This window comes from Oryzias melastigma, linkage group LG14 (genome assembly GCF_002922805.2).
Source record: "Oryzias melastigma strain HK-1 linkage group LG14, ASM292280v2, whole genome shotgun sequence".
NCBI lineage: Eukaryota > Metazoa > Chordata > Actinopteri > Beloniformes > Adrianichthyidae > Oryzias > Oryzias melastigma.
This window is the reverse complement of record NC_050525.1, coordinates 13684023-13706675: the sequence shown is the minus strand read 5'-3', so window position 1 is coordinate 13706675 and position 22653 is coordinate 13684023. Positions and strand designations below refer to the sequence as shown.

At 38.0% G+C, this 22653-nt stretch overlaps 1 protein-coding gene and 1 long non-coding RNA gene across 2 annotated transcripts in view; one reads left to right on the top strand and one right to left on the bottom strand.

Moving 5' to 3' along the window:
- Positions 1 to 1304: 1304 nt before the first annotated feature.
- The window catches only part of LOC112142795 (voltage-gated potassium channel subunit beta-3), a 26447-nt gene continuing 5098 nt past the window's right edge, over positions 1305 to 22653 (top strand). The window contains exons 1-8 of the mRNA XM_024266369.2: positions 1305 to 3279; positions 18242 to 18285; positions 18370 to 18407; positions 18582 to 18661; positions 18817 to 18861; positions 19090 to 19134; positions 19241 to 19284; positions 21641 to 21727. Of these exons, the coding sequence (XP_024122137.1) occupies positions 2948 to 3279; positions 18242 to 18285; positions 18370 to 18407; positions 18582 to 18661; positions 18817 to 18861; positions 19090 to 19134; positions 19241 to 19284; positions 21641 to 21727 (715 nt within the window). The 5' untranslated portion in view covers positions 1305 to 2947. The remainder of the gene's footprint in view (positions 3280 to 18241; positions 18286 to 18369; positions 18408 to 18581; positions 18662 to 18816; positions 18862 to 19089; positions 19135 to 19240; positions 19285 to 21640; positions 21728 to 22653) is intronic.
- Positions 7328 to 9869, bottom strand: LOC112142796. The gene is made up of 2 exons (XR_002918643.2): positions 9162 to 9869; positions 7328 to 7560 (listed from the first exon to the last, which is right to left on the bottom strand). It is a non-coding gene; the product is annotated as an uncharacterized LOC112142796 (long non-coding RNA).

Genomic DNA, 22653 nt, shown 5'->3' with positions numbered 1-22653 from the left:
TAAATACTATTTTAGACGAATTGGTTTGACAAATGATTGATATTCTGACAATGTCGTCTGGAATAAAGCACAGTGGCCTCTAGGTGGCAGCGTCTCCTCAAACAGGATGTAGATCTGGAAGAAAAAACCTCAGCACCCAAGAGCTGTCACTTCAGTTTGGAGGCTTTTCTTTCTGTGTCAGAGGAGGAAATTCCTGTTATGTAGAATGACACATTGACATAAATTATTATTGTATACTCCTAAAACAGCAAATTTGTTTATTTGGTAATAATTTAATTAAAAGGAATCCATTTAAGTTATTTTTACCACTTATAATAAAGTGATTTGTTTTCATATCAGAGGAAAAATAAGATTCCTGAACTGAGAAGTCTTCCAGTGTTGATCCAACTTATTCCCAGCATTCTTTGGTGCCATTTCAGTTCAAGCAGGTCAAAAACAGTGTGTGACAGCGAGAAAGCTGAGACCTTCTTATGGTTTCTCTCTATAAAGCCGCATTTCTGCTTTTCATTTTTAACATTTTACACTGTAAAAAATGAACATTTGGATCAACTAACAAAAGTTCTAAAATTTGTTACATTTATATTGTTTTGTTTTTATCAATTAAAATTTTGCATTGATGGTTTACTCAACTCATACATTTTATTTGATTAAAAACTAATATTTTTAAATGTAGCAAATTGCTTCATTTTTATTACTTGATCCAATTGTTCACTTTTTTATAGTGTAACCTCAAACTGCACCTTCTTAAATGAAAACCTGCTGGAATAGTTTGAGGATGAGGTGGAGGTTTTATTACTAGGAGAATCGTGGAAACAAAGTGCTTTACGATGCATAGTTTATGCAGTTTATAGAAGATAAGAGTCACAAAAAAGCAGAGAAAATGAGATGCTTTGGTGCTGAGATTTTCACTAAATAACACTTTATACCTCCATAAAAGAATAAAATCCTCTCATCCTCATTTTTTTTTTATTTCTTGAGAGTTTAATACCTTCCATTTATCACAATGACGTTCTGAATGCTGATATTTTATTTTACTTTTAGAGCAAATGTGAAGATGTTAAACAGATTTATTAGTTTCTTATGGGAGGGGTCTTCACAATTTCATGCAGAATTTTTTTTATCTTCAAAAAGGGACACAAATGGTGTTTTTTCAGCTTTTTCCTCAAACATCTTCTAAGGTTTTTCCAAAGCTTGCACACCAGAAACTCCTCACTCTGCAGCTGAGCTGGTCTTTAAAAAGCTGATGACAGTTTCCTCCTGCTGGCAGCTGACTTCCATACAATCTGCTGTGGGACTCCATATAGCGCCTCTAAACAAGATTTCAACACAGGAAAGAAGGATTGACAGAAATGATGAATGATCGTGTGCAGATTTTCATGCACACGTGAGGCATTTTGCAGATTGTCTCTCTGTGGGAAGTTGAAGCAGAAGAACAAACTCTAAACACAGTTTGAGTTGGGATTGGCATTTTTTCTGCAAGGATTGTTGGTTGTGGTTTGTTATTTTCACCTGAAAAAGCAGAATCTATGACTGACTTTATGAAATCAAAGCAGAATTAGATGAAAAATTGGTTTTGTGCAGACACTGATGGCAGCTTTGGTATTTTTTTTTTTTGCATAGCAACCTGGGAACTTGGGTGTGGTAAAAGAGGGATGCATGTGGGAACACTTTGGTGATTTTAAGAAAAAAAAAATAAAGCAATGAAATTTTTTTATTTTTGACATACAAATAAGCCTGCAGCTCGCTTCCTGCAGCTTTACTGTGAGGATGCGATGAAATGTGTGCAGCCAGTGATGAAAAATGTAGAGATCACAGTGGAGGGGGGGTAGAAGCAGAGTGAACGAAACACACACACTCACACACACACATACATGCACGGAGTTCTCCTCCAAGCCTCTCTGCTTGCGCGTCGTGAACATTTTGGCACCTCTGGAAAGAAAAGGAAAATTCCCTGAAGCTGGAGGTAAGGATGCTGATGGAGGAGAGGGACGCGGCGTGTGTGGAGCCAGGCGTCTGCTGCAGCTGCATTTGGGGCTAGTATGCCGGCTTTTTTTCTCCTCTTCCTTCAATTCTGTGCGCCGTGGAATGACGGCGGAGCTCCACAGCTGCTCACACCGGTCCACGAACTCCACCTGAAACACAAAGCCGCAGGATCTGTTGCTGCTTCCCCCTTTTCCCCGCATCAATTTGCTGCTGCGTGAGGCTGCTGCGCGGAGATCCATCGTTTGGGGTTTGAATGTGTGAAGTCTCTGCATCCTCTACGGACCACTGCGATGTGAATTTTCGCAAAGCTGAGAGTTCTTTTATTATTATTATTTTAATTTTTTTCCAATTGATCATGATAGATGATGTGCTATTTCGACGTGAGTTGCGAGGATGCCTGTGGCTGTGATTGTGTCCTCCCTGCTGCGGCACACTCCGGAGCTCCTCAGCTCAAGACAGACTCAACTAACCTCGGCTGAAGAGAGAGCAGCAAGCTGGCAGGTGCTGGATCATCCAACATAAGCTGTATAGAGCCCGTGCATGCATGTGGGGAGGGGGGCAGGCCAGACGCTCCCCAGAGAAGCAGCATCTTTTGCACTGAGGCTTTGGGGCTTCCTGAGAACTGCCACATCCCCACATCCATCTGAGGACTGCTGCGAGCTGTACAAGCCTCCTGGTGGTTCTTGGAGGGCCGCCCCGATGCATGTTGTGACTGGGAGAACTCACAGAGCCTTTTTTTGCCAGTTTAGCATCACCAGACGCCGACTCTGTCATGTTGGAAGCCGGACTCCTGTCTGCTCCCTCTAACTTGCAGCCAAAATCTCTCGCCTCCCCATTTTGAGGCTTTTTGTATGAGCATCTCTGTGCTGCAGCAGCAGCACGACAGGAATCAGAGTCCAGCAGCTCAGCCCTTCAGCAGGCGCCCAGCCCCGAGCCTCCAAACCCAGCACAGACAGGGGTCAGGATGCAGGTGTCCTTCGCATGCACTGAGCACAACCTGAAGAGTCGCAGCGAGGACCGGCTCTGTGGCCTCCGCACCGCTCCACCTCCTGGAGGGAGCAGTGGAGGAGTGGGAGGAGGTGGAGGAGGTGGTGGAGGAGGGGGAGGAGGAGGTGGTGGTGGAGGAGGAGGTGGCAGTGGTGGAGGAGGAGGCAGTGGCGGCGGACAAGGGAACAATGGCAACTACATCTCCCAAGGCTCGGTCAAGACCAGGGAGGGCCCCGGGTCCCGTCAGGCCACACAAGGCCACGCTCACATGAAGGAGGCCATCGGCCGCTACAGCAGTATGAAGTACAGGTGAGTGGAGGGGGTGCCTCACGGTTGGAGGTATGATCCCAGTGTGGTAGATAAGTGGAAAAGCCCTCCTCTTGTCTCTCCGGGTCCTGTCAGTCTGTTTGCTGGGGCAAAAAAGTCACAAATCTGCCCTTTGGCTGCACCAGAATCAACTCCTAGAAAGCAATGTCCTGATGGATGTCAAATTTAATCCAGCTGTCATGTTATCACTATTTATGATGCAGGTTTTTCTCTGCTCTTAGAAAGCCATAACAGCTTTCTGAAAGCTTTTAAAAGCCTTTAATTCTCATGAAATCAGCCAAGACCTGAAACTTCCCGATCACAAGCCAGATGTGAGTCACAAACCAGGGGAGGGAATCCGATTGTTTCAGGCTGATGGGTTGGATCTTCATCTTCCTTCAGCTCTGGTGCTCACAGGGGGGTGGTCCCGAAAGCACCAGTTTACAGGGATACACAGTTTGATATCACATCCTCCACCATATGTTTCATTAGCTAGATGGGAATTTTCAATAACTGGGAGGAGAGTTTTAATGACCTGTTTCTTGGTAATCAGGTTGATTGAATTCCTGCCATTCTCTTCGGGCAACTTTGTTCTCATTTAATTAGATGCTTAAAAAAGGAACGAGTTCCGAGCAAAAACTGGGATATCTCCACCACTTCCTGTGGAACCGCACGCTCACTTGTGATGCAGTTGGGTTTGTTTTGCTGTCTCTTTCATAGTGCCACTAATGGGGAGTGCAGTAAGTCTGCGCAGCATATGGCCAGCCAGGGTTGCCATTGGCAACTCCCCAGGCATTGCTTTTAGTTTTTTTTGTCTTATTCTCTAATCAGGCAGCACTGCTGTCGCCTCTCAGTCCTCTGAGCAACTGAGCCCGTTTGAAGCTCCTGCAGCCGTGGGGATGAGGCGGCGCCATGCACGCTGTCCGAGGGCAACAGGAACGGAGATGTGCATTAAACATGTCTGCCTGCTGTTTCACTGAATATCAGAGTCAGAGTTCTTGTTATGGCGTTGAGGCCAAATGAACGTTGTAAAAACGAAAAAGTGAGCAGTTGGAGGAGAATTTGATCGAATCCGCTTTTCCAGATGGCATCTATCTTTATCACTCCTCATCCTGTTGGACGAAATTTCTTTCTAGTCTCCCAACAAGGAATTGTCACTTACTATATCTTGGATCATCTTTTGATCTATTGTAAAAGCGTTCCCAGTGGTCTTTTAATTAGGATTTTGTTGTTTTTAGCCAAAATTTAAAAAAAGAGGTTTTGTTTTGGACATATTTTACACAGTAGGCAGTAGTTCATTAGAAATCCATCTCTAAGTTAGGGACGGGACTGTTGACTCTGGGTAAGCCCCACCCCCACTTCCCATTGTCCATCTGTGTCCACTCTCTTCTGCTAGCTTACAAACAATCAAACATTACCGATGGAGCAAAAATGGCGAGGAGTATTAAAGCAGCCGGACAATTTTGAGTTTTGAGTCATTTTCTGCAGAGCATCAGTAGTTGTGAGACTGGTAATTCAGAGTAAGCCCGCCCCCACTCCCCGTCATCCATCTGTTTACATGCTCTCCCTCTAGCTTACAGTCCCTCAACCCAATATTAACGGTGCAACAAAATGGTGAGCAATATTGGAGTGGTGCAGCCAATCGGTTTTTGACTAGATTTTGGATCAGGTGAGAACAAAATGAAAGAGTATGTCGATCAAGTTGCATCAGAATAGAGCGGAGCAGAGAGCTTAGTAGTTTCTACATCATTCCTACAGGCTTTTTCCAGTGACATTTTGTTGTCTGTATCTGTTTCACCTTGATTTTAAAGAAGAAATCTCTGAAGTGCAATTTTAGGCTTAATTTTCGTCATATATGTCCTCCATTATCAGAAAAAAAACACAAGAACATGTTAAAACCATAGAAATATATCATTTTAGTTTTAACAACTTTTATGACTGGAAAAAGTCAGAAAAACTCATTTTCTATCAACACAAACTCTTAGAAGTCCTTTGGACATTATTGATAAAATCGCTAAATTAAGCATAAAAAATTCCTAATTAATAGATATTGATATTTCTTCCATTAACTCAAGAGCAGTATCTCTGGGTGATTTTCAGTTATTTTTATAATGTTCAGTATGTAGCATATTTCTGAGTGTCATGTGATGGGGGGACCAAAGGCCGAGTCTCCAGTATCATGATTTTATTTTTGTCAGGAATTTTTTCTTCTCAAATTCCTAATTTTTCAGCAATTTTCAAGCATGTTTTTACAATCTTCCTGTTTTTATTTTCTATTTTGTTGCATATACCACAGTTGAAAATGAAAGAAAACTACTCTAATTTATCATGTGTTGTCATATTTCGATCTATTTTTTTTTTTTTAATGAGAAATACGTTTTATTAGGTATATTATATCGGGTAAAAGGCACCTGGCAAAAGTGATGGTGTCACTTTTTATAGCGAAAGTATTCTAGAGTTAAATGTTAAACAAAAAATGTGTTTTTCCAACAATTTTGTTTTCAACCAATATTTTATTCATTTTTTTTTTTTTATTATTTCTTCTACGATTTCTCCAAACACCAGGAAGTTACTGGCCGCAGGGCATATTTTGTCAGCGTGAGACAGCTGGCTGCATCAACAATAAGGATAGAGGAAGAGCAAAAGTGTACATTCAGGTCATGGATGCACTGACAAAAAGTCAAATGTTATTTAAACTTTATCTTTAGGCTCTTTAATAACTCCAAAACAGCCTAAGTGACCAAAAAATGACACAAAGCAACAGATTTCTGCTGCATTTCATTCATTCGGTGCAGGAAGACTAGCCCCCAGTTTGTTAAAGGAATGATTCTGGGAGATTTAGTTCTTGGCTGAGAATATAAAGGGCGGAATGAAAAGGTCAACACGACTTTTATGTCTGAATAGGTTGCATAAAACAATTATCAGCAATTCAGTTTTGCACTCACAATCAGATGTTTTGGCCGGTTGCCTGGCAACTCCACCTTTGCACGAAGAATACAGCACCTGTACATGGACAGGATTCTGTGCCTAAATAAAATCCATTTTTTAAATTGAATTTGATTTATACGAGAAAAAAAAAAGAGTTTTAAATAATTTTGGCAGAAAAGGTGAAATAATATGAAAAAGTATATGTTTTATGGATCATGTGCTTTTGAATAAATATGTGTATCATATATCATGACCTAAATATAATTGTTTCTAGTTTAAAAATTAAAAACTCTCAAGACTTCGCATTATTTGCTAAATAATCATAAAGATGAATCATATCTTCCTCAGATGTCAAGATCATAGAAACTCTGGAAAAGCTCATATTTTATTAATTTGCTGTCCATGAGCATATGGGGTTTGAGTTAATGCAGTGGTGGGACGGAATATTTTATATTAAAGCAACTGGTTCAGTAATGATCTGGGAGTGGTCAAAAAAATATTTCCAAACAACAAAACTACTATTTTTATAGTTGGAAAACATATGCACAAGTTTAAAACTTTCAAGACCTTCCTTTAAATTTTAGCCTCATACTGAAGTACCACTCTGATTATATAACCTTAAAAGCATTCCCAGTGGTCTTTTAATTATGATTAGGCAATTTTTATCCCCAAAAAAGTCATTTTTAGGACATAGTTTCTGCAGAGTGGCAGAAATTCACCTCTTAGTTGTGGGCGGAGCAAAGCAGGGAGCTTGTGGTCAACCTTGAGTATTTTCTTTGTCACAAATAAACATTTTTTTCGTCTCTACTGATCCACAATGATTGATTGCAATAAAGAAATACTCAGAAATGCTATTTTAATCTTAATTTCTCCAATGTCCTCCATTTCCATCATCAGAAAAATGCCACAAGAACATGTTAAAAACACAAAAATTGCAATTTTTATCTGAGTAGCATGAAAAGCATGCAATGCTTACGGAATCTATAAAAATATGCAGAAACTATAAAAACAGGCCTCTGTTGACACTGAGAAAAACACTTTAAAAGTGTTTCCAGAATAAAACTTTTACTCTGGAATATGTTTAGCAAAGTTAATGTAACCAGATTCAGAAATAGCACATAAGTGCCAAATGTAGAGGAGTTTATTTTAAAAGCTCTGAACACGGAGAGACGGTCAGTCAAAGCTGTGTGGAAGCGACAGTTCGTTCTGGATGGGCTTGTTGGATTTTGGGCTGAGACAAGCTGTTCTCTGTGGAAGGGCTGGGCTCGGAGCTGAGGCAAGCAATGCAATTAATAATGCTGGAGCTGGGAGCCATCGCAGCTCCCGACAGTTTGTGGCTTGAAGCAATCTGGATTCCTGAACGGTGAGAGACAGGGCAAGCAAACAGGAAAGTGACATGACTGGAAATAAGGCTGACACCTCATATCAGTTGTCAAGCACAGTGGTGGAAGGCTAATGATTTAGGCTTTATTTTGCAGCCACAGAATCTTGTCGTCATTTTGTCTTCCTGGATCTCCTCTGTATACCGGGATGGAGTCAAATGTGAGGCCATATATATATGACAGTTAAATATGAGTTAAAGGCAACAAATGTAGAATGGAAGGAAGCCTTGTAGGGACAAATTTGACAGATTTTGATTTTTACAACCTGCTTTTTGGTTTATTGTAAAGACTAAACTATGTAATCTGGTTCACCAAACTTTAATAAATTATATTGATTCCTCATTTTTTTTTAATTTTCCCTGTAATTCTGGTGTCTCTCCATAGATGCGCAACAAATACACCTTTGTTTAGGTAGCAGAAAGTCATTCTGCATTCATGTTGTGTCGGAAGATTTGTTGTTTTTCTGAAGTTCATGAGTTTTTCGAGTCAGAAAGTCATTTTTTTTATTATTCCAACACCCCATGAATGCAGCATTTCTCTAATTTGCGTCTTTCACTGACAGACAACAATTCAGTGGTGCAAAAAAAGACAGTTTTCTAAATAAAAACTCCAAAATGTTCTGTTTGAAAAAATTTTCAATTAAATGTATATCATATTTTCGTCTAGATTTCATGTTATGTTTTTTCCTTATGAGCTGGGTCACCAAAACACTGCAGCGTCTGCTCCTGTCTGGTCACTCTATCAAAATTTAGAACAATTTGAGGTCCATGAGTCAAAAAGTTTTTTCCATCCCGATATATTGTCCTTTTATTTATCTTTTTTACCTCATTAAGAACCCATTAAGATTATTTTCCTTTATTAAATTAGGTAATTTCTAACTTTTTTTTCTTTTGCAAAGCAGTGTTAAGATAATGTTTCAGATTTAGATATTTACTATCGGCTGAGTTTGATTTATCGATATTCAATGTACCGGTATATGCAAACATGGTAATTAAAGGAGATTTTTGTAAGCTCTTACAAAAAAAGTACTGGAAAGCATTAGTGTTTTATGAAGCATATCTTCTTTAAAATATCTGTAAAATTCTGAGGCTACATGTTTTCCTAATCATCATTTTATTCTGCACTTTGTTTTCTTAAAGCTGGCCAGAGAAAGCTCTGATGACAGGAAGGTGACATGAGAATTTAATGGGTTCTGACGCTCAGTCGTGCAGAGCCGCAGTTTTAAAATACCAGAACGTGCTTGAAATGTGAGTTCTGAAATCTCTACAGCTGATGGAGTAATGTTTGAGCTGTCAGCACTCAAGTTCCACTGATATATAGTAATTAAGCTTTCACTGACAGTGATCCAGAACCGACATGCCTGTTACTCAGGTTTAATACAATACTGTATTTTTGGTTCAGGGACAAAAAAATTAAAAGAAAAACTGTAAGAACCTTTTTACATTATTTTTCTATGGAGTAAACAAACCCCAAAGGGTCAACTTGTGCAAAAAAAATGAAAAGTTTGCTGTCGTTACTGAAAATCGGCTTTTGTGTGGCTGAGGAGACCGAGGGAGCTGCTGCATGGAGTCTGACCTTCAACTCTCCTTTCTCTTGCTCTCTCTGGATTTTTGTTGCTGAGTTTCCACTTGGATGAGCAGATTAGTGAGTCACCATGAGGCCCAACAGATCTTAAGCATAGTCAAACTATCTTCTCTCGCTTGATTTTAGATTGGCCTGCAACCAAAATGCATCCAGACTGTGAGAAGCTTTCCGTTCTGGCTGCTCATTTCTTATACACTTTCAAATAAACTGTATATAATTGATTTTTCTCTGCTAATTATAACCCGCACACTTTTGAATTTCTGTTTTTTTAACATTTGGAAGCATTTTTTTCATTTTACAAAAATGCCAGTTAACCATCAAATTCTGAACCCACTTTATTTCTGTTTAGCTGGATGGTGGAGCTTACTTAGCTACTGAAAAGGCGAGGTACACCCTGGACGCATTGCAGGACCATGTAATGGAAGATTCTGTTTGATGAGGATTTGTCAACAACTGAGCTTTCAAGGCTAAAATATTTCACATCATAATCAGAATGTGGTCACAGACACAGACGGAGTATTCTAGAACATAAAAACCAATCGTTGCATATTCTTAATCCCATGAGGCACAGGATGTCTGTTAGACACCTGATATACATCTATTGTAAATGTCTACAGGACTTCTCTGACAACTCTATTTCCTTACTCTATTAGATAATGTTCTAGAAGATTTCTACATACACACATCTACTTGAAGACATCTAATTTTGGGACATTTTTCGATGTCTATTAGAGTATTTATCAATTTAAAAAGCAAATACTACAAATTTGCATCAGTCCAGTCATCTTCAGAACTCACTGGATTCCTCTTGGGGTCACAGATTTGCTGATTCCAACCCAGTTACTGTTGAAGGTAGAGTCCTCCCTAATTAGGTCACTAGTTTGTCACACACACATGAGCATTTAACCTATGAATTATGCTACTGAACTGTTGAAGGAAGCAGGAGAAAATCCACACATGTAGAGGGAGAACGTGTAAACTTCACACAGAAAGATCCCAGGAAGGATTTGAAGCAGGTTCTTCTTCATAAGTGTAAGAGGGAATCGCTACATCACTGTGCAGCATTTTTGTTCACAACATTGTATCTCTGTTTAGATTTTTACTTATCATATAACTGAACAAAATGATGGTAAAATGTTTAATCTACTGGTCAGAGAGGGTTATTATTAGAATGAGCTTAAAACACATTTTCTTATTTCTGCTGCTGTACAATGTCTAGTTGTTGTTCATAGGCAAAATTCTCAAAGTTTTGACTTGCATTTACATGTAAGGATAGGAAAAAAAAGTGTGCTGTATGTCAATGTTGTAAAAAGGATGAAGACTCACCAAAATCAGTGATAGAAATATGTTGTACTTGGCTTTTCTATTATATATCCAGTTTTAAGAAGTACTCTCTAACATACATCTAAAACTATGCAAATATTAGATGTCTATTGGGAGACACATCCTATTGGTAGATGTGTATTAGGTATCAGATAGACATAGATATCTATCAGATAACTAATAGACATCTACTGTAGATGTCTATTAGTTATTTAATATACATCTATTGTACAAGTCTGATAAATAACTAAAACACATCATGTGTTTGATGGGAAGAAACTACCCAAATGGCTTGTTTACAAATGGCGACGTAAGAGATCTAAACTGTGATATGCCATATAACTCGATGAATTGATGTCTATCAGATACAAGATGCATATCTATAGCTGTAAGCTTTGAAATAGCCATGATTTACATATCTGATAGATGCGTCTGTGCCAACTGGGCATTGACCCACTCCAATGAAGATAGTGCTTTTGGTGTTTTTAACATGTTTTTGTGGCATTTTTGAGATGTTGGACGACATATATTAAAGAAAATTAGCCTTATAATTGCATTTCTGAGTATTTCTTTATTCAAATTGTTGTAAATCAGGAGCAGAAGTTGTTTGAAAAAGCCTGTAGTCGTGATGTTGAAGCAACACTGGGTGGGCCATAAGCTTCCTTTCGATTGATGAAAGGAAGTGGGGGCGGGGCTTACTCATTGTCAACAGTCCCCCCCCTGAACTTAGAGGCGAATTTCTAATGAACTACTGCATCTTTATATAATTTATGTCCTAAACAACACATTTTTTTTTTTTATTTTGGCTAAAAACAGCACGATTCTAATTAAAAGACTACTGGGAACGCTTTTACAGCAGATCAAAAGACGATCAGAGTGGGACTTTAATTATATAGAGGCAGAGATGCATGATGGTGAGTCACTGCAAACATTTCATGTTCCTCTTTAAATATCAAATTTGCAAGAATTTTTTTAATGACCTCATATTTGAAATAGTCATTTTCATCCCTCAGAGAGGATTCAACATCTTAATTCACACAAATGAAAAGAAAGGCTGGTTTTCCAATTTCCCCCCATAATTCATTGCTGCAAAGATGTAAAATACTGAGATGTAAAGCAGATGGATGAAAATTGTCTGAAAACATTCCTTTTCTCTTCATCGAGCCGTCATGTAAGAGGAGGAACACCAGGATACGTGCCCATCATTCAAGATATATCCATGGATACAGCTGAGCGGCTCGGACACAAAACGGCAGCGCAGTGCAGTGACCTTTTCAAACAGTGGCTTTCAGTAACATTTGAGCCTGTTGAGGTGACTGAAAGTCTTACATTGCTGCTGGATCCAGACTGCTTACAGTGTCAGGTCCTCAAAGTCGAATAGAAGAATACACACAAGACGTCCTGGAGTTAGCTCTAATAATAGAAAGACAAGACTTAACAAAGGACCAGTACTCAAAGATGCAACGTTTGAATCATATAATCTTGTTTGGAGAAGCATCAGCAGGAATAAGACAGTTTTATGTTTTGAAAAAGATTCATTTAATTGTATTAAAAAATAAAAACCCATTAAAGGGCTGTTGTTGGGAATTTATTGACAAAATCTAAAGTCAGTAAAAAAGGTCTAGATTACTGAATTATAGCTATTAGAAAGTTATATTAGTAATGAAGGGTGAAAGTCTTTTAAATAATATGCAGAAACATTGTCTGCAATCACAAATCAAAACCATCAATAAGGCACTAAATGAGGCACAATGAAAGTTTGTTCAGTAGCTGTTGGCTTCAGGTACATGATGCCACTCATGGAGTAAAAAAGACATAACTAAAATATGGCCAAAGACAAAATAAATAGTAAAAAAAAATATGTGTAGTCCTAAGAAAGCCAGAAAGTAGTACAATAATGGAGAAAAATGTTGGTGTTTCGTTCCAGCAGTGTTGAAAAGCTTGCTAATTTTGCATTTGTGTTGTGTGTTATGTTTGAACAAGCCAGCACCCCCCCCCCCCCCCCCAAAAAAAAAAAAAAAAAAAAGCAGTTCATCATATTTTATTTTTCACGTGTAAAATGATGTAACGTCTTTAATGTCCCGTTCTGCTGAACATTGTGTTGTTAACATGTTCTGGTGGTATTTTTATGATGATGAAGGACAATTAGAAAAAAAAGTTACGCTTAAAATTCATTTCTGAGTATTTTTTATTTAAATCCTGGTGATTCAGGATCAGATGAAAACATATAATTGGAAGAAGCTCGTAGCTGTATCAGTTAACAATGAGCTTCCTGGTCCACTACATTCTGATGGATCTTCTTGCAGATGATTAGATCCATGTACACCTTCGTTATCCTCATCCAAGCTGGCATCTGGCTCCAAACTGTACGGATGGGAAGCTCCCATATGCTCGCCTATTTTGTTACACCAGTAACGCTAGTTTGGTGTCGTGAGACGCTGTAAGCTAGCAGAAGAGAAAGCAAACAAATGGATAGTGGGAATTAGGGGCGGGCTTACTCTAAACCAGTGGTCCTGTCCACAACTCAGAGAAGAATTATAAATGAACTCTGCAGAAACTATGTCCTGGAAATGTTGCCTAAAATAATAGTCATAGTCATAGTTAAAAGACCACTGGGAACACTTTTGGAATATGTCCTTAATGATCGCAGTGGGACTTTAATTTGAAGTTATGAACCAGAACGAGTTATTGTAAAAGAAAAGGTAAAGTAGGTCAAACTAGGTAAGTTAAGTCTAATAGGGGTGGGATTTATTAAATTTGCTTTTCCCACACCTTTGCAAGAAATGAATTAAGCTGTTGCTTATTTAACTTCCCATTTCATAAATTCAGTATGTTATGTATTGCATCTATAATATTTATGAATAATTATAGTTAGATCATATATACAACTGTGTACATGTTTTATTTGTAACCCTTCACTCAACTCAAATCCTGACTAATCACATAATTTGTCTATTATTCAACTTTTGATTGCTTGAACTAAATCAATTCCAAATCCAAGTTAAAATACTTTTTAGTTTCAAATTTAGTCTCACTTTCTAAGTCAATGGGAGGAAAATGACTGTTAGAAATTCTGTACATCAAGTTATGATTCCAGTCGTTTTATTAGAACAGAAAAGGCTTTTAATGGTTGTGAATCCTTAACAGAAATAATTAGGAAGTCTGCACTTTCATTTCAGCTCCTTACAAAGATTTTTGTACCCTAAATTCTGGTTAAAACCTTTTCCTTCACATTGTGATCTTGCAGCGAGAGTGAGCGGACCCTTTAGAGGCTGGAAACAGTTTATACAGGTTATTAAAAGACATCAAGCGCAATCTCTTTAAGGCCATAGAAATGCTCATATGAGCGCACGTGGGGACGTGAATGTTATTAATAATATCAGGATGAGCTTCGCTCTGGAGGAAAGCCTCCTCAGCATGCGTTTGTGTGTGTGTGTGGCCTTTTCTGACAACTTTAGAGAAAAAAAAGACTCCTCTGCACCTCAGCATCTGTACAGAGAGTCTGTCTTCTGTCTCAGGTGAAAACTAATTGTAAATGTCAGCACAGGTTAAAATGCTGACTTCATCGTGACAGTGCACCTGTGTGCCTTGTTAATATTGTATAGATGGAATAGCCCTATAATCATCTTGTTTGGATGATTTATAGGAAAAAAATAGACAATGCAGTTAAGGGAGCTCTACTTATAGAACCACAATGAAGCATCTGTGTTTCTGTGTGTCCTGCTCACAAGTGCATTCATGCATGTCCGTATGTAGATCTGTGCCTGTGTCCGAGTGTAATCCCCGTGAAGCGTGAATATTTACATGGAAGCATTAGCTGCCGCTCGCACATTAAAGATCTTCTTTTTTTTTTTGCACCACATTGGATGAGGCGCAGGCCAAGCATCTGCGTTTGATGAGTGTGGCTGTGAGTGTGGGAGACGTAGTGGCAGAGACTGTCATAAGGGAGAAAAGAGTGAGCATGTGTCCCTCCAGACTCTCCGATAGTAATTTAGCAGACTGCAGCACTGCAGAGAGCGGTGGAGTTGAAAGCGAATGGAGGGGGGGGGGCAGTTGTCACACACAGAAACAATGACATCCTCCATTGCTTAAAAAAAAATAAAAAATGACGGGACACAGCGATCATGTAATTTAACCCAAGAACTCATGCCGGCTTCTTGTTTGCTCGTGGCATGTTGCATTAATTCCCAGCGCTAGCCATGCATGTTAGTGTGAGACACGGTCACGCACATGCAGTCTTCTTTCAAAAGATATTGAATGCAGGCGTCTGAAAAAGGATGGGACTTGTGTAACAGCTGCGGACTCTCCTCATGCTGAATCATGCTATTTCATTTTCCTGTTTGGCCACAGAAGTTAGAACGCAAAAGAGGGAAAAATGACAGAAAACAAGTTTTATTTGTGTCTCATGGAATGATATGTTTTGCAGAATGTTACATTTTTCCTCAAAATGATACTGTAAAAATAAAAATGCTCGTCTTTGTTTTTCCAGTGATACATGAGTAATTCTGCGTGTTTACAGTGTTTGACACACTTTCCTTGGGGCCATCTACAGTCAAACATTGTCAAATCCTATTGGATAAACTTTTACTTTTAAAGACCCACTCTGATGAAAATCGTGTTTTTGTGGCATTTTTCTGATGATGGAGGAAATATATTAAGAAAATTAAGCTCAAAATTGCATTTCTGAGTTTATCCAAACTGTTGTGAATCAGCAGCAGACAAAAAAAATCCCGCTTGCAGCTGTGATGTAGTAAATACAATCAGTGGGTCACAAGCACCCTGCTCTGTTTCAATGGACTTCTAACATGCTCACTACTGATTGGAGAGTGCAGTTGACATAAAAATGTAGGCTAAGACCGACACAGACCAATCATGACTTACTGAGGACATCTGGTTCCAACATGGCGACGGACGTACCACTGAAAAGTGGTGACTGAATTGACTTAATTTGGTTGGAACCAAAAGAAAGACTGTCCGAATTCCTTCACTATTCACTATTGCTATTTTGTAGTGCTGTCTGAATCTACAATTCCAAAATTTAGTGCCTAGAAATTTCCCAGAAGTCTTTGTGAAAAACCAGTGTGTTTAAATGCTCACTACAATAGTGAATATAGACCACACGTTTAAAAAAAATACGAACAGGAGGTGAAGCAGATACCACGCACACTCCACGCACACACTGCTTGGCGGCGCATCCGCGTGCGGTGTGAACCCAGCGTCAGACTTGGGCTTTCTTGTCGCTACATACAGTTTTAGGCAGTAGCGTGACGGGTATCGCCTATGGATCCACTGGATTAAGCTAATTGGAAAGCGATCCCAGGTTTCCTACACCCAGTCATCCAACCGCTAACAGTCCTACCTACGTAATAAACTACTGCCGCTCTGCAGAAACTATGTCCTCGAAAACGACCGGTTTTTAAATTCTAGCTAAAAATGTCATACTCTGGGAGTGCTTTTACGATCGGAAGAGGAGCAGAAAAAGATCTCACTTCAAGGATGTCAGAAATGTTCCAACAAAAACAAAACAAAACAAAAAACCCCACCTTGATGAATATTTAAACAACTGTTGTAAAAAAAACAAGCTCTGATATTTGTCATTTATCTTTACTCAAAGTGACTGTCAGCGTGAGAGAACAGCTAGAGCTGTCATTGGCTGACAACCAGAAGCCTGATTACCATACAAGGAGTCCACGCACAGAATCCCACAAACATACATGCCTTTATTTGTCATCCCCAACCTTTCACCTGTGTGCTATTTCCAGTGCGTTTAATGTAATGACACAAACAGTATAGGTCTGACACCCACACGTGGTGCACACTCGTACATCGATGCCCCCCACACAGCACGCCGAGTGACACAAATACTTACATATGCAGAAATCTAAAAATAACTCCAGGTTCAGCATTAATAATAGAGCTGGGAAATAAAAGCAGCACTTGTCTGACTGTGTCTAAATGCTTTGACAAGCTGTCTGTCTGCATTTGGCTTTTTGTGGTGGATGCAGCCACTGAAGCAGGGAGGGGAGCGGCACTGGAGACAAAAAGACGGTGAGCAGCAACTTGCACTGCAGTTCTGCTGCCCCTCCAGCTCGCTCCCTGCCTAATTAGAGTGGGGGAGAGCGTTCACGGAGGAGGAAGAGGAGAGGATGAAGTACCAAGTTGTACATTCTGCTGTGATCAGTAATGCAGCTCTTTGCATCTTCCTGCCAGCCTTTCAGAATTCAGCTGTCTGGATAATCAGATGTGGCAAGTTGAGTAATGGACTCCTCTGCAGCTTATGGAGCATTTTGGGCCATTTAATGTACACAGAATAGAGGCTTTCGGTGCAACTGGAACTGAACGGAGCTCTGTCCCCTCCAGCTGTTTCACTGCTGTACTCAAAGCCATTAACAAATGATGGATAAAAGGTCAGCTATTCAGAAACAATTAGAGACAAGTAGCCGTTTAACCAGAGGCTGGAAAGACGCTTTGTTTGACGACAGAGAAGGTCCTCGGACCCCGCGGAGATGATCAGGCCTCGTGTGATATCTGTTGCACACCACCAGTTTCCACCCCGATATCTGAAGGTGTGTGCTAGTGCTACATCAAAATGTAGATTTAACTTCAAACCTGTTCTGTGCACAATCTGTGTTGCTTTCTAGGACATAGTTTCTGCAGAGCGGCAGGAGTTGTATGTGGGACCACTGGGACAGAGTAAGCCTGTCCTCACTTCCCATCATCCCTTTATTTACATTCTCTCCTGCTAGCTAACCGCAAAATCTACAGTTTAGATCCAGATTCCAGCTCAGATGAGGAAAATGAAGACGTACATGAATCCAGTCGTCTATAAGTGGATATATCAGAATGAGGGGGAGCAGGGAGCCTGTGGCTCGCCTATTGTATTTTTATTTTACTGCTACAAGCTTGCTTATTTAAACCACATTTCTTCATCTCTTCCTGGTTCACTATGATTTAAATAAAGAAATATTCAGAATTTTGTTTAATCTTAATTTTCTTCATTTTTTTGTCCTCGATTGGTGTTTTTGGTGTTAAAAACACCAAAATAGTCAAAACCCTTTGGGGTCCTTATTAACATTAAATCAACATCCTTGATATCATCTTTAGTATTAACCCTTTAACACCTGAGGCGTCGCCAGTGATGCTTAAGCACAAAATCTTTAACACCTCCTTCAGAATCTGCTGGAATTACAGGTTAACTATTGCACATTTTAAAAAATTACTAGAGTGAACTTTGTGAAGTTTTACCAGAAACTATAAATGTGAAATGTAGAAATTTATAAACAAATAAATAAATAAATAAATACTCACTGGAACACAGGTGTCAGCTCACCTTTGTACAAATACTGTGTGAAAGAATGAAATGCTTTATGTAGGTTTATGTGCATAAGTGTGTAAGTGTTAACTGTATTATGTACAAGTTTGTATGTGAAGATTTCTGGGGCCAACTGGTATGTTTGTAACATCTGAGTGTGTGTAGACAAGCCCCGCCCCTTTTAGACTAACATTCTCACCTGAATTTAATGGTTATAAACTTTCAGCAGCTTATTGCTTGTTGTTTTATGATATCTGATTTTTTTTCTCTAAAGTTATGAATATATGTAATTTAAAGGTTCTCCTCAAATATTTTTTTTTAACCATTTACGTTATATTTTTCTATTTTCCTTCTTTTTTTGTGGTTTAAGGAATTTTAACCTTTAATATCGTGAACGTTTTTCAGCTCCTATTCTCCTCCATTTTTCTTTCTAAAGGAACCTGGGAAAGTCTGGCCTTCGAGTGTCCTGCCTTGGCTTAGGTGAGCAATAGAATAGAATAAAAGATGTGTTTATGTTTCAGACTTTCACTTACACCAGCTCCCTTTTTCCTGTTCCTTGTTCAGGCACATGGGTTACTTTTGGATCACAGATCTCTGATGAGGTAATATTCTGCTTTTTCACATTTGCCTTTTGAAAACAATCTGTACTTTCAATTATTTTGACAATCCAGGAATCCTGGTTTGTTTTTTCACAATTGTCCTTTTTTCTAAATAAATAAAGAAACGTCCTTTCTATATCCATCCCCCTTTCCTTTTTCATTGTCTGGATTCCCCAGATGGCTGAAAACCTAATGACTATAGCTTATGAGAGTGGAGTGAACCTGTTTGACACAGCGGAGGTGTACGCTTCTGGAAGGTCAGACTTTCTTCTCCTATAAGCTTCAATTAAAACATCATTTTAAATGCAGCTTTTCACTTGAAGTAACCTATGAAAATGTTTGACGAATTCCTGGACAATTTAACATTGTTGTTCAGCAGTTTCAACAAACCCATTTTTGCCTTTCTCCACAGAGCGGAAATCACTCTGGGGAACATAATCAAGAAGAAAGGATGGAGGTGACAAGATTTATCTTTCTCAAATAACTCATATGTATGGAAAAAAAGAGTTAAAAGATGGGGATAGTGTGAAGCTGCCGATCTGACTCAATAAAGCAAATAAATCCACAATATTTCAAATAAAAAAATAGGAAAACAGTATTTGGCAGCAATTAGTTCATAAAAAATCTGAAATTGCAAATACTACTGAATAAAAATGGCTCTTTCTCACAAATGTGTTTCTCCCAGGCGCTCGAGTTTTGTCATCACAACAAAAATCTACTGGGGCGGCCAGTAAGTATCACACAAAACACAATGACCAACAATTCCTGCCATGAAATCTTCTTGTTTACATTTAACACATTTTATTCTAACCTGATTTTTTTGAATCACTCAACAGAGCAGAAACAGAAAGAGGACTCTCCAGAAAACACATAATAGAAGGTAGAACAAAATCAGAATATTATCTGTGAAGTTGTTTAGGAATAAGAACTTTAATTTGCTTGCAAAGCTGTTAAAATAAAAACAGGAAAAAATTCAGAAGGGTGACCATTTAAAACACAAAAATTGTATTATATATAATGATATTCATCATTGGAAATCATAAAACTCAAATACAAACCCCAGATTTTAACCTGATGTTTATTCTTTAGTAAAACTAAACTGATAGGCAATCTGTTGCCTTTAACTAAACAATTATATTAAAAAAAGGAAAAGTGACTAACTCCTTCACTTTGAGGTACATTAGGAAAATTCCTAAATAAACCAGAGGGGTTGGGGGTGAAGATCAACCCACCTGATTGACAGGGAAAGAGGAACTAACAATGGAAATGTCAGAGAGACGGTGAATTTCAAAGCAGAATCCCTCGGAAAAAAATAGCTGAAGAAAAGCAATTTACAAACAAATGAACAGAAACCGGAGGTTGTTGGAAGTGTTAGACATGGGAATTGGGATTTCCAGGCACAGACTGTTAAGAGAGGTACTATGGATAACTGGATAAAAGTATTTTTTAGTGATAAACCAGACACTTGTTACGTTTGGCTCTGGTTTGGTGAAACATATGAGGGAGAACGTGTGAAAGAAAACAGCAAATAGTTGATGAACGGAAGGTTTATATGTCTGATAAATGGCAGTTTGAAATATACGCACAGATGGATTCTGGGAAAGATGCGTGACTTCAGTGACGTGGCCAGCAAACAGTCTGGATTTCAATGCTGTCGAACACTTATGGCAGAAACTGACTAAATGCTTCTTGACAAGGTTTCATCCTCCAAAGCTGATCTGTCAGCTGCTATATGGGGAGGATGACGATGATAGATGAAGAATATGGTTTTTCATTATTAAAGCGCTTCGCTGTAAGGAGTTTAAGCTGTCACACAAGTCAATGAATCCTTATTTATTTCTTGATTTTTTCTAAATACCGTCAAAGTAAGGTATTCTATGTATTGATATGACGTTCCTTTTCAATAATTAAGCAGTGAATTACACAATTTAATTGTATTATTATTTAGAAATACTCAAAATGTATTTATGTAGATTACACTTTAGTAATAAATGTAGATGTATTTTTAGACAGATTCAGGAAAATACATTAAAAAAATTAAGAAAAACGATAAATAACAAACAAAAAGTTGAAATTCAAAGATGGCACCACAAAAAAAAAACTATTAAATGAGTTGAGATCATTTCAAACACTTCCTTTCTTTGTGAAAATCTGTTGTTTATCTTGTAAAATGTAACATAAACAAATGTTTTTCTGAAAACTTAATAAAAAATAAATTAAAAAAAAGAAAATCTGTTGTTTATCTGTAATTTACCTCAAATGGAGGATATTTTTTTCTAACACATTTATTATTATTAATTACTGTGAAATTTTCCTGTGGTTTGTGATTGAAAGCACTTTAATATCATAAAACAAGAACCCCTTGAATTCAATTTAATTGTTTTTTGGCACAAGAATAAAAAACAGACTTGACTTTTGTTTTGTCAGAACATTCCAACCTATGATGCTAAAATTACAAAATTCAAAAAGAAAAAGCTTTGAATTTTGTTAAAATTAAAGAATAGAACATTATTTTTTTACGACTAAGAAGTTAAGCTGTTGAACAAATAAATAATAAAGATTTTATATTTAAAAAATGTTGATATACTTGTTAAAAAATCAAAAGAAAACACAAAAATTGATTTTGTCTTAAATTTGCCATGTTGATCATTTTGAAACCACTTTGCAATTTTACTGTTTTTGGTTTATATTTTCTAGTAATAGAAATGTATTCCTGAAAATCTTTATGGCTGATTTTCTTATGTTCTTTTTTTAACAATATTCACCTAACACTAGTAGGTAACTAATGTCCCCTTAAATTAAAATTGCAAACATATATATCAAAATAATAATAATAATAAAAACAATTTATATGGCAGATTTCTGGGCACCCAAGGTCGCCTTAAAGAACAAAACATAAAACAATTTAAAGAATAAGTTAAATTCATAAAATTATAACATAATTAGGATGTTAATAAGGATAATGCAAGTCTTAAGACGTAAGTTTTTAGATATTTCGAGAACTGAGGGAGTGAGTCCATGGTCAATACATAGTCTTTGGGTTTTCATGTGATAATAAAATTCTTTAGTCTACTAATGATCATCTAATGATACATTTGTTCCATAAATACAAAAAAAATATGTTATGGTTTCTGCATTATTCTAGTTATTCTGGTTATTAATTGTAAGTATATGAGTGCAGAAAGCTCAGAAGCTGCACTCTGTCCCTGAACTCCATTAACTTTACCTGTTTGCAGGTTTACGAGGATCCTTATCAAGACTCCAGCTGGATTATGTGGACATAGTCTTTGCAAACAGGAACGATGTCAACAGCCCAATGGAAGGTCAGTCTGAGATGCTTAGGAGGACGTTTCCTGCATACTAAATGGCTTGTTCAAGCTCTTTCATGCACATTTCTTTTTAGATGCTGGTAAATTCTATCTAATTAAAGGGTAACCAAACAGGAAAGTTGGGGCTTGACTCCACCCACAGCCGAGATTTGAAAATCCAGTCAGAGTGGTGTGGCTGGGGAACAGGACTGTTATCGCTACTGGAGCTGCAGATCATGACGTGGGACTTCTGAAATGATGTGTGACTTAAATTGTTTGACCAATCAGAAATCCAAATGTAATTCCTCATTTAGACCTGTAGGTGGCAGCACACAGACGGTTTTTGACTATATTTTTAAAAATTAAAAAAAGTTTCTTTTAAATTTAAAAAAAATTGGCAACGACCAACAGACATCAATTTTAAAGCCCTATGTATAGAGGTCAACAGCCACAAAAATGTAATTTAGGGTTTGATTACCCTTTAAAATGCACAATTTATTAAAGATGTTGACAGAGAAATAAAGCACCACCTAAATATGCTTCCTGCCATGTTAATTCTGGCTCAGCTTGCATCTAAGGCCAATCAGAAAGGATCTCTCCGATTCTTTAGCACATGGATGTCAAACTGCAGGTCTCAAAGGCCGGCCTGCTGCTGAGTTTCCAGAAATTCTGTCTCTTCTGCTGCTAATTACCTGGATCAGGTGTGTTTAGCCAATAAGGAGCTGTAATAGCAGGTTTGTTGGAAAACATGGAGGACACTGGTCCTTAAATGCTGGATCTTGACACCCATTTAATGTTTGTGAATGACTTTTAACATCTCTAAAATGTTAAAGCATTAAGAGTCGTCTTTTAATTACTATTATGCCTATTTTATCTTCAATCATGAAAACTGTGTAATTCACCAGGAGTCAAACATTTTTGGGGCAGCTCAATCTAATTTT